Source organism: Festucalex cinctus, chromosome 7, assembly GCF_051991245.1.
Source record: "Festucalex cinctus isolate MCC-2025b chromosome 7, RoL_Fcin_1.0, whole genome shotgun sequence".
Taxonomy (NCBI): Eukaryota; Metazoa; Chordata; class Actinopteri; order Syngnathiformes; family Syngnathidae; genus Festucalex; species Festucalex cinctus.
The window spans coordinates 9,776,556-9,786,536 of NC_135417.1; the positions used below are offsets into that span (position 1 = coordinate 9,776,556).

General features: G+C 40.1%; 2 protein-coding genes across 6 annotated transcripts; one reads left to right on the forward strand and one right to left on the reverse strand.

Moving 5' to 3' along the window:
- Positions 1-362: 362 nt before the first annotated feature.
- On the reverse strand, positions 363-4,949 carry mrpl51 (mitochondrial ribosomal protein L51). The gene is made up of 5 exons (XM_077528168.1): positions 4,801-4,949; positions 2,323-2,370; positions 1,050-1,145; positions 730-837; positions 363-641 (listed from the first exon to the last, which is right to left on the reverse strand). Exons 1-5 carry the CDS (start codon positions 4,889-4,891, stop codon positions 445-447), a joined length of 540 nt encoding a protein of 179 aa, XP_077384294.1. The 5' UTR covers positions 4,892-4,949; the 3' UTR covers positions 363-444.
- Positions 1,003-9,981, forward strand: lag3 (lymphocyte activating 3). Of its 5 annotated transcripts, none has more exons than XM_077528158.1 (9): positions 1,003-1,198; positions 2,854-4,301; positions 4,378-4,492; positions 5,618-5,838; positions 6,564-6,818; positions 7,841-8,146; positions 8,224-8,478; positions 8,572-8,687; positions 9,731-9,981. In XM_077528158.1, exons 2-9 carry the CDS (start codon positions 3,917-3,919, stop codon positions 9,854-9,856), a joined length of 1,779 nt encoding a protein of 592 aa, XP_077384284.1. In that variant the 5' UTR covers positions 1,003-1,198; positions 2,854-3,916; the 3' UTR covers positions 9,857-9,981. The 5 variants fall into 5 exon arrangements, with proteins under 5 accessions (XP_077384284.1, XP_077384287.1, XP_077384285.1 ...); XM_077528159.1 differs by lacking the exon at positions 1,003-1,198 and having other exon boundaries at positions 1,644-2,935; positions 4,074-4,301; XM_077528157.1 differs by lacking the exon at positions 1,003-1,198 and having other exon boundaries at positions 1,644-4,301.

The window sequence follows — 9,981 nt, forward strand, 5'->3', positions numbered from 1 at the left end:
TACAGTAGCTTGAGTCGTTTCAGATCAAGATTTTCTGCTCAATACAGACACCTAGTGGATCTTGAATTACGGGCAACTTATAGAAAATCAGAGTGTGTGATTGTGAACGTTGCTTATGGAATTGAAAAGAAACTTAAAACCTCGCTTAAAAAAAAATAAAAAAAAGAGACCATAGTTGCACGATTTCTGCTAACTTTCCATCGTTTCCCCAACTTCGCTCAAGTGACAGCATATCTTGATTGCCTTGAAAAAATGTATCATACAACAAACTTGTAAATTGGGGCACTTTTAAGTCAAGCAACCACTGTTCTTGTAGGAAATCAAACGGAACATGTAGTTTGAGCTAGTCACACACAAACATGACAACTTGTCAGCACCCTTTATTTATATGCATACAACTTAAAAAACTAAATACACAACTCGGTCAGACGCTTTTGTGACGTGTTAGCGATGTTTGCCAGTACGGTTGAAGCGTCTGTATAGGAACCGAATCCTCTTTTCCAAGTTGTGTCTTTCCAGAGTCATCATTCGGTCTCCCACCATCTTCTTCTTCCTGATGAGACGCTGCAGCTCGTTGCCCTTGAAGGCCTTCAGCCAGCAGGGGGCTACGATCAAGTCTTTGGGGTGAGCTTTGAAATCTCCTGCACATGCATGCAAGATCACACACATGCGCTGATCTTCAACTGTTGTAGATTCGCCATCAAAACATTCTTCACCTAACACACTTACCTAAGATTCCTATGTTGTCGTACACGCCGAACATGCTCCTTTTCTCATTCCACCTGTCCACCACTTTGGGCTTGGGGATGGAGTGCATCCTGATGTGACGGCATGTACCTGCACATGTCACATGAGAACTCAGAAGTTGGGATTTGACACAGGTCAGCTTAATTTGGAAATGCGTCATGACAGTATAAAAAAAAAAAGAAGAAGTAATCAGCCATCTTAAGATCCTTAAGATGGCTTATTCTAAACATGGAGACAAATACGTTATATATGGAATATGCATCATGGCGTCGTAAACTGAAAATCCGCTGTCCCGTTCTTACCAGTAGAAAAGGTCCGAGCTGTGTCTAGCAGAGCCCCCGCCGTCCGACAGAATGAGACTCCAGCTCGAAGCAACCCTCCAACAGCAAACATGTCTTCTGCGATTAAGAGAAAAAAAAAAAAACACGAATCGAGAACTTGAGGATAGCAGGTACCGTACGTGTTTGTCTTTCACCCCCTAGCTTTTACATTAACCCTAATGTAGCTTGAGTTAGCACACAACACACAATTTTGCTCTTCGTAGCGGAATAAGTACCGTCTTGTCACACCGAATGACGCATTTACCTCTTTTTAGACGCACCCCAGTTGAATATGTTGTCGCTAATACTGTGATAACGATAAGAGGTCAAGTTTGACGCTTGAAAAGTTACGTTATTGACACTTTAGCATGCTGACCGAGGGGGCGGCCATCTTAACGCATTGTCCCACAATGCATTGCGCCGACGGCGTACCACCGTGCGCAGCTACCGTAAAGCACTTTGCGAAGAGAAGTAAAAAAAAACAAAAAACGAACTAATATACAGTATGGAAAAAAATTGCTGTCGTTTTCCTCGTTAAATATGTGATTTTATGTGTTATTGTATTTTGTAAATATTTTTTAAATGTAAAAAAGGTTAGATATTTGTTATGCAGGTGTTGCAAACGTACACACAGAATTGTAAAAGAAAAAAATACTCAAAAAATAAATTATAACTTCTTACAATAAATGCACACAAAATAGTTTATTTTACTAACTTACACACGAGGAGGAGGATATAAATAGTCTTCACATTCCTGTTCAAATGCCATACTGGACGGAATATTTTGTCATCTTCAAAGTAGCAAGATCAGCATTATTTCACTTCGTCTCTGCTTAGTCTGACGAGTGTCATTGTTTGTGTGGAAATGTAGACAACCTGAAACTATTAAATACATATTTCCATGACTGTGTTATAGAAGTACTGTAGTCAGTAGATGAGTTAACTTGAAATCTACTCAAATCAAAATGATCTGAAATGAGAGCTTGATACTTTATTTCCAACCGCTGTGTGAAAAAATATTTGCAAACAAATGCAAAAGGGAGTATCAGTGGAAAAAAAAGGAAATTATTTTTCAAGAAATGAAAGAAAAAAATGTATCACAGCTTCAGTCAAAAGTGACCACAACAGTAACGACTTCTTTTGCCAGGAACTGTCAGTCGAACATTTCCTATCGTCAACAAAATAAACAGCAGGAGGTGTGACACATCTCATTCGCATATCGCTCTTGTGCAATTTCTTCAAGTACAAAGCTTACCGGTTTCCACGTGAGGGTCTTTTTCCTGTCCCATGGTCGCACGCAGTGCTAAAAAAAAAAAAAAAAAAAAAAGACCCGCTTTGGCCATGAGCGGCACATGACTCACTGTAGCCACAACATTTAGGGACACCTGCACATGCTAATGAGAAGAAGTGTGTCAAAAATGTGGCCTTTGCAAAAGATCAGAATTTCCATCAAAACTAACGTAAGAGTTCCCTTTTTGTGGGTTCTTGGTCATTGGTCTGTTGCTCAAGTTGTCTTCGCAGTTTATGCTACTGGAGAGAGTCCCATTATTATTATTATCATTATTATTATTATTATTGTTGCAATACATCAGAGGGATCTGTGAGCTGCAATGCCGGAATGAGGCAGCCATTTTGTATTCACACAATAGCAGACAGCAAAATGAATGGCGTAAATTCCGAGATTTGAGTCCAGTATATGACATTTAGGTGATGAAGGTAATGAATCACGTTTTTCGGGTTTCTGCATGTAAGCACATCACGACACGCTTGTGTGTGTGTTGTTTAGGAAGCTCCTGCAGGGCTTTACTGGTGATGATGTCAAGCGCTGTGGAAGACGGCAGTCCGACAGTGACGGAGGACACGTGAGGGTGATGCGCTTTGCTTTGGTTTTGTCACACTGAGGTGTGAACAGCAAGTCAGGTTTCGTGACGCACGTGAAGACTAACAACTGTAGGGGTGTTTTTTTTTTTTTAAAGTCCAAATCAAGTCATAATAAAGACAGGCACAAAACTCCATTCAGACTATTCTTACAATATTTTGAATGAAATAATTTTATTAAATTGGCATTTCCACACAGTGACATAAAACATTCACAGTTTCCAACATGCAACTTATTACATATTGTCTCATTATTTTGTATTTTTATTTTGCATTCTATAATGATGATGATGATATTGATAATAGTAGTAGTAGCAATGTGCAGTATATTACTTGACAGGTCCTATAGAATTTTAACAATCCATCTGTGATTCTTCCTCATGTTCTGTTTATTTCTTCTGTACACCGACAGTGTTCATGGGTCAATGTAACGCGCAGTGCCATTAAAAAAGAACAAAAAAAGAAGTAATACAACAGTTCTACTGATTGTATTTTAATTATAATCCAAATAACAAAGAAAATGAAAATATGGAGGTAGGAGAAAAAGCTTAATCCTATTTTTTTGGAGGTATCAATGTTTACTATATATAAGTTTAAATTAGAAAATATAATTCCACATATATGCACAAGGGGTATTATAACAGTTTTACATATACTATTGTTAAAAAAAAAAGAAAAAAAAAAGGGTTAACATATTTTTAAAACTATATTGCGTTAAGGAGATAATTTGGATGTAATGATTTTCGTTATTTTTTTTATAAACTAAAAATAAGGGCAGCAGAAGTTAAATCCAATTCAATTTATTTATTTACTTAGTCATTAATGCATCCTGTTATTTATTTATTTTACATTACTTGTGAATTTAAAATGGTCAATTTGACCTGAAACGCAACAATCTTGAATGGAGTAAATTTAAAGTACTGGAGCTTTTTGTTTTTTAATGGTAAATCCTAAAAAAAAATCTTCAAAAAATGATTTTAAAAAAGGAGGAAAATAAGGTCATCAGAATTCTTTCAACATATATTGTGCCTTTTTTTTTTTTTTTTTTTTGTATTGTATCAAACATTGCAAACTGGAGTGTTTTTCAATTTTTGCTTATCTTTGCGGCCGTCTCTCTGTGGCTTATAGCGAGCGAGAGAGAGAATCCGTGGGAGGAAGTGGATCTCCCACTATGTGTGTCTTACAGTTTCCAAGCTACCCAAAAACTCCTCCCCCGGTCCGGTCCTATATTAAACACCTTATCACGCAACATCATCGAAAACCTCACACAATACGCAGCAAATTCACAAAGAGCAAAAACAAAAGAAATGCTTGTGGAGTATTTGATCTCCGCTCTGATGATGTTTTCCATGTCAGGTATTGCTGAACGTTACCTCTCGTAAGCTTCTATTTTTAATTTTTTTATGACTAATTATAACTTGTTTTGTGCCAGATGCTCAGCTTGAGCTACAAGAAGTATTTGTAGAGTCCAACTCGCAAGCTTTTCTCCCCTGTGACTGCAACACTTCTTTGTCAGCGCCCATCATCTGGACCAAAGATAACCAAGGGTAAGAATACTCACTAGTTTTTAGTATTTGGCTTGATTATTGATTGCATGACATTTTCCACAAGCGTTATGTTACAGACACACTTAATTCCTCTTAAATCTTCGTTTGTGCTTCCATGTTTGGGGAAGGTACACAAAACAAGGTCCATAAATAAGCGAAGTGCGCATTAAGTTTGCGCATGCGCGAGGGAAAAAACAAACAAACGAGGCTACCAACTACCCTATCAGGCTATCAATTTGAATGGCGGAGATTAGAGTGGTGACAATCTTTGCCTAACTGTACACTTTAAAGCTTGCAAGTCAACTTACCCGATGTCAGTACACCACATGCTATGCATGTTAATAAAAAAAAACAGCAACTTTCCAGCGGTTGAAACGTTTCTTTCAGAGCCGATTCCATCGGATCCAATTCATTTTCAATGACCGTTTGGTAGTTTCGCCTACCCACAATGCACCACGCCGCTACCCAGAATGCACCTTGAATTCGAGATGCGCACTTCGCTTATTCCCGTTTAGTTGAATTCGCTGTGAAAGAGCGTATGCTGCGTTCGAGGATGGTCGGAAGTCGGACTTTTCCGAGTTCAAACCAGGAAGTGTGTAAGCGAACGCCCCCTTGAACTCAAAAATTCCACTTGCGAAGTCGGAAGAAAAAAAGGACCCCGACTTCACCGACGGACTACAATCTGACGTCACTCTGAATGGCAAAACACCATTTACTCGAGTAGAAAACGAGATCGCTTTCTTCATTCTAAATATTCACCATAACTTCATGTAACGCAACGTACGTGATAGTACCTGTATTGCCGCTATACCCCTGCATGAAATTATATGGTAAACTACTTAACTGTATGGAATGCTTATGAAATAAGATTAAAACAATAAATGAAGCAAAATTGCAAAAAGTTAAGTTTTCAGGGAGTCAAATTGCGTTTTGAGGACCAAAATAAAAATACACTTATCACTATCCGCCATTTTGGTTGTTTACTTTCACCTCGAACGCTTTGAGGTCGGAACTGGGAAGTTTCAACTCGGATTTTTCCGACTTCCGACTATTCTCGAATGCAGCATTAGTCCCATCAAACAAATTTGGGACAAAACCCGAGCTCTCGTGATTGTCCGTCCGCAGCACCGTGTGGAGACAGGAGAGGAGCGGCTTGCAGTTTTGGGGCTCCAGATGGCTGCAGAGAGGTCAGCAGCGCGTCCGCTGCCCCCGCTGCCAGCTCGTAACAGGCGACTGCGGCCTGCGAATCGACAACGTCAGGGAGCAGGACGGAGGCCTCTACACTTGCAAGTTTCACGCCGGACGACGCTTCGTCACGCGCTCGCTCGTGCTGAGAGTCATGAAAGGTAACGTTCCATATCGATACTCTCATCCTTTAAAGACGATTTTCAGCAGTGAAAAGTTCATATTTGATAAACTTCATTATTTTTCATGTACAATTAATACCTTTCAAAAGTATTTTTTTTTCTACTACCCGTCGACTGATGATGACATCACCTGTGCTGAGGAAGTAGGTAACTGCCAATCATGGCTCACCTGTTTTCTGGGTTTGGTCAGTAAACTGAGCCATGATTGGTCGTTATCTACTTCCTCAGAACAGGTGATGTCATCATCAGTCGACAGCAAGTAGAAAAAATACTTTTTAAAGGTATTCATTGTACGTGGAAAATAATGAGACGCACGTTTACATGAAAATATTTCAATGAAAATCTACATACATGATAAATACTCACATACTTATACATTTCCCTTTTAATCTATTTCATTACATGTGTTGTAATTTTCAAAACAAACTGGTTAAGTTGCAATATGTTTTAAAAAATGATTTTAAAAAAGCCTAAGTGTTTGAAAGTAAACATTATGAAATATTATACTAATAATTTTACACATTTTATTATTTTATTTATTTAAATATTTTACAGATATAAAAAAAAATACATTAAAATCATGCATTTCATCTTAAACATTTTAAAGATGTTAGTGTTTTCTCATAGAAATCAATAAATTATAATAATATCACCTGCATATCACGAAAACCTGACACTGAATATTTTATTGTGTTTCTTGGCAGTGTCGTTCTCGTCGGCGGCCCCGGTGGCCGGGGTCCACGTTTCAATCAGCTGCACTGTGACACCTGAGCCTCAAGGTGCCACAGTGCGGTGGAGGTTAAACGACGGCCCGTTTGTGCCTTCGAGCGCGGCGACCCTTCCGACCCCTCGATGGAACGTGGAGGAGAAGGCGAGCGTGCGCTTGGCGGGCGATTGGACGTGCGTGGTGGCCAGCGGAGGCGCGCAGGGCCGAGCCTCGGCCGCTTTAACTGTCAGAGGTGAGATGGGGAAACATTGAGGAGTTTTGCGCCATTTGCAGGAGATCAGACAAAATCGGAGAGCAATGCATGCATGGATTGTGCTTTACAAAATTATTTATTTTAATTAAAAAAAAATTACAAAATGTAATGACAAGCGCTACATGGTAACAACGAACTTCACGATTTACAATGAACCTCAACATAAAACAAGAAAAGTGACATTTTGTGTGCAGCATTTAACCAAAATACATCACTTTTACAAAAGCTAGCTAGCTTAATGCTAACACACGATACAAAAAAGCTAACAAAACTAGCATATATTGTAATGTTGCAGTAGTTAGCTCATTCAATAGCAGACATTTTCAGAAAACACACCGTGTAGTGTGACAGCCATTTTAGAACATTTTGAAAAGAAACGTTCCAAAAGTGTGGTTTGGTTCTGCGTCGGAGTTCTCGCCATTTTTGTTTACCTCTGCTATTTACGGCGGGTTGTGCACCAGACGCCGCACATACTTCCTGTACTCAAAAAAAAAAAAAGAATCAGAGCAAGTGCAGACCACAAACCAATGCTCGATTCAAATCGAGATACTCCAACTGTGTTTATATGAGCAAATATTCGGGTTAGAAAAGGTGTCTTTTACGGGGTTTTGAAAACCATAACATGGCCTTTTAAATGCCAAATATTGCCAATATTCATGTTTTGAGAGAGTCATTGACTGCATGTAAATCAAACCGTTTCCATTTACTCTAATGACAAAAAAAAACGAGATAACACGTTTTGGCACTGAACGTTTGGATTTTACAAAAACACACTTTGGCACGGTGAATTAACCCTTTAAAGGGAAACTCTAGGAAAAATTCTTTGCGATACGAGCCTGAGGGCAGTTTGACGTCAATTTCCGTCAACAGCAGAGGGCGCTATAAGGCCAAAATGGCAACCAATTAAAAGATTTATTCTTGTTTGATCACAGCAAAATCATCGAACGTGAACTCGTAAACGACTCGTTATTTTGTTGTTGAACGTTTGCCTCCTCTCCCAGGAATCGTCCAACCATCCCAAGATGACGCGAAGGTTTACGCAGCTGTGGGGTCTGCAGCAACCCTCCCCTGCGTCTTCTCCCGTGACGTAAACCCATCTGAGCCCACCTGGCACAAACTCAAGCCCGGCTCTCGTTCGAAACTTGCTATCGAATCCCTTCCTTCCTCCTCCTCGCTTTCCTCACCTGCTTGGGACCAATCGGCCCATTTGTGCGAGACTGTCGCGGAGGACGCGGGAACGTACAGATGCGCCGCGCTAGTCGAAGGTCGCTGGCTGTCTCGGAAAGTGCAGCTCGTCGTGGCCAAAAGTGAGTCACGGTTAAAAAAACGTCCTTCCGGTTGTCGCTCAAGAGCAAATCTGGATAATTCGCTTGCATGCCCGCAGTCGGCCGCAGCGCCGCGCCGGAGAAAACGATCGCGCTGACCTGTCAGCTGACGGACACGAGCGAGGTCACCCGCTACCAATGGGTCCGCGTGACCTACGACCTCAACGGCATGCGGGAGGTGGAATCCATCCGGGACGGAAAGAGTATTCATGTGAGCGAGGCGTCCCGTGAGGACGGCGGGGAGTGGGTGTGTCGCTTTTACGGCGCTCGAGGGCTGCTGGGCAACGTAACGCAAAACGTCACTCTGCAATTGGGTAACGAATGGATATTCTTCTTATTATTATTATTATTATTTTAATGCCATGAGTACAGAAATCACATTTGATCTGTTTTCTTTCAAATCGCAGATCTTGTGAGCGGCTCAGCGGGTGTTTCATACAGCACCTCAGTTGCGCTCGGTGTCACTGCTTTCCTGCTTCTTCTGATTGTGATTCTGGCTCAGACGTACAAGAACTACCGAAGGGTAAGAAATGCTGTAAAAAAAAAGAAAAAAAAAAAGAAATCATAGACATAAGTTGGAATTTTTAGGATTTTAAAGGATGATAAAAGAGTTTTTCTCTGCAATCATGCAGGGAGTCCTCGAGTCTTAAGTCGAATTTCCCCATTAACTGATTTGCTCCCAAAGACGTATTTATACGTTTTGTTTTTTTTGTTTGTTTTTTTAAAACGTTTTTATGATAGAGCATACAGAAGGCTTTGATGCAGCCTCGGAACTGAAGAGAATGCTCGACGCAATGGTAGTTATTACAAAACCGACCCGCAGGTGGCAGCAGAGTATAAGAGATCAACCAGGCCATGTTCCAAAAAAGCTCTTTTCCCCGCTGTTTGAAATAGATTTGTGAATAATGATGAAACTGATATTCCAATGCTAATTGCTGAAAAACGGAAACATAGAAATATACTTTTTTTTTTTCCTGATGAAAGAAGAGACTCTAATCTTTCTTTAGGTAGGTTCCATGAGTTTATAGTAATATAGCAGTCTATGGGCCTTGCAAAGGACAAAAAAAGCCAAAGATACTCCACACATGTGCGCAAGCGCTAACACTAGCTAAGGGCTAAATAGCAGACGAGGGGAAAACACTGCGAGCTATATGGAGAACGAGGAGCCAAAATGGCGGATCTGGCCAAAATGGCGGACCGGGTATAACCGTTGTAGGGTCGGAACATCTTAGGTCGAGTGCGCCTTAGCTGGAGGACTTCCTGTATTTTGTTGGCCCGACAAAAGGCAACACTTTGACTATAGATCATCTCTTATACTGTACCTCAATTGAAATGAGTTATAATTTACCGTAACCCTTCAACTATTTTTTTTCTCTGTACTTGTGCATGATTCAAAACAGATCAAAGTGTAAATGTTTTTAAATCCGTCTTAAATTGGATTATACTAGGTTGTACTTTTCACTGTAACTATGATTTCAAAGCAATTATTGGTTAAACTTTTCGCAATATTGTTATTACCATCTCATTTCCGTGACGTTCTGTTTTTCTGCTTCTCTTCCATTGCAGCGAAAACAACTTTTTCAGTACATCACGCTGGAGTCGATTCTCCACGCAAAGTCCAATGAGCGACAGGCCAGAGAAGAAAGTCCAGTAAAAAAAAGGGAAGGCGCCGCTTCAAAACTGAGCCACTAAACTGACTTTTTTTTTCTTGTAAAACAGCCAAATAGCACTAAAGAAGCTTTCTTGTATTTTGAAGATTTTTGTACATTATTGTGTGTTTACTGTGTCCGAATAAAAACAATAACAGATGCTTTTCA

What these genes read in the sequence shown, in the direction of transcription:
- lag3 (XM_077528158.1), top strand. Translation starts at nt 3,917, where the DNA reads ATGATTTTAAAAAAGGAGGAAAATAAGGTCATCAGAATTCTTTCAACA. An exon ending in TGGACCAAAGATAACCAAGG is followed by an intron (nt 4,493 to 5,617) that starts GTAAGAATACTC and finishes GTCCGTCCGCAG; the next exon opens with CACCGTGTGGAGACAGGAGA. An exon ending in GCAGCTCGTCGTGGCCAAAA is followed by an intron (nt 8,147 to 8,223) that starts GTGAGTCACGGT and finishes GCATGCCCGCAG; the next exon opens with TCGGCCGCAGCGCCGCGCCG.
- mrpl51 (XM_077528168.1), bottom strand. Translation starts at nt 4,891, where the DNA reads ATGGAATCGGCTCTGAAAGAAACGTTTCAACCGCTGGAAAGTTGCTGT. An exon ending in ATGTGGTGTACTGACATCGG is followed by an intron (nt 2,371 to 4,800) that starts GTAAGTTGACTT and finishes TTTTTTTTTTAG; the next exon opens with CACTGCGTGCGACCATGGGA. An exon ending in AGACCCTCACGTGGAAACCG is followed by an intron (nt 1,146 to 2,322) that starts GTAAGCTTTGTA and finishes TCTTAATCGCAG; the next exon opens with AAGACATGTTTGCTGTTGGA.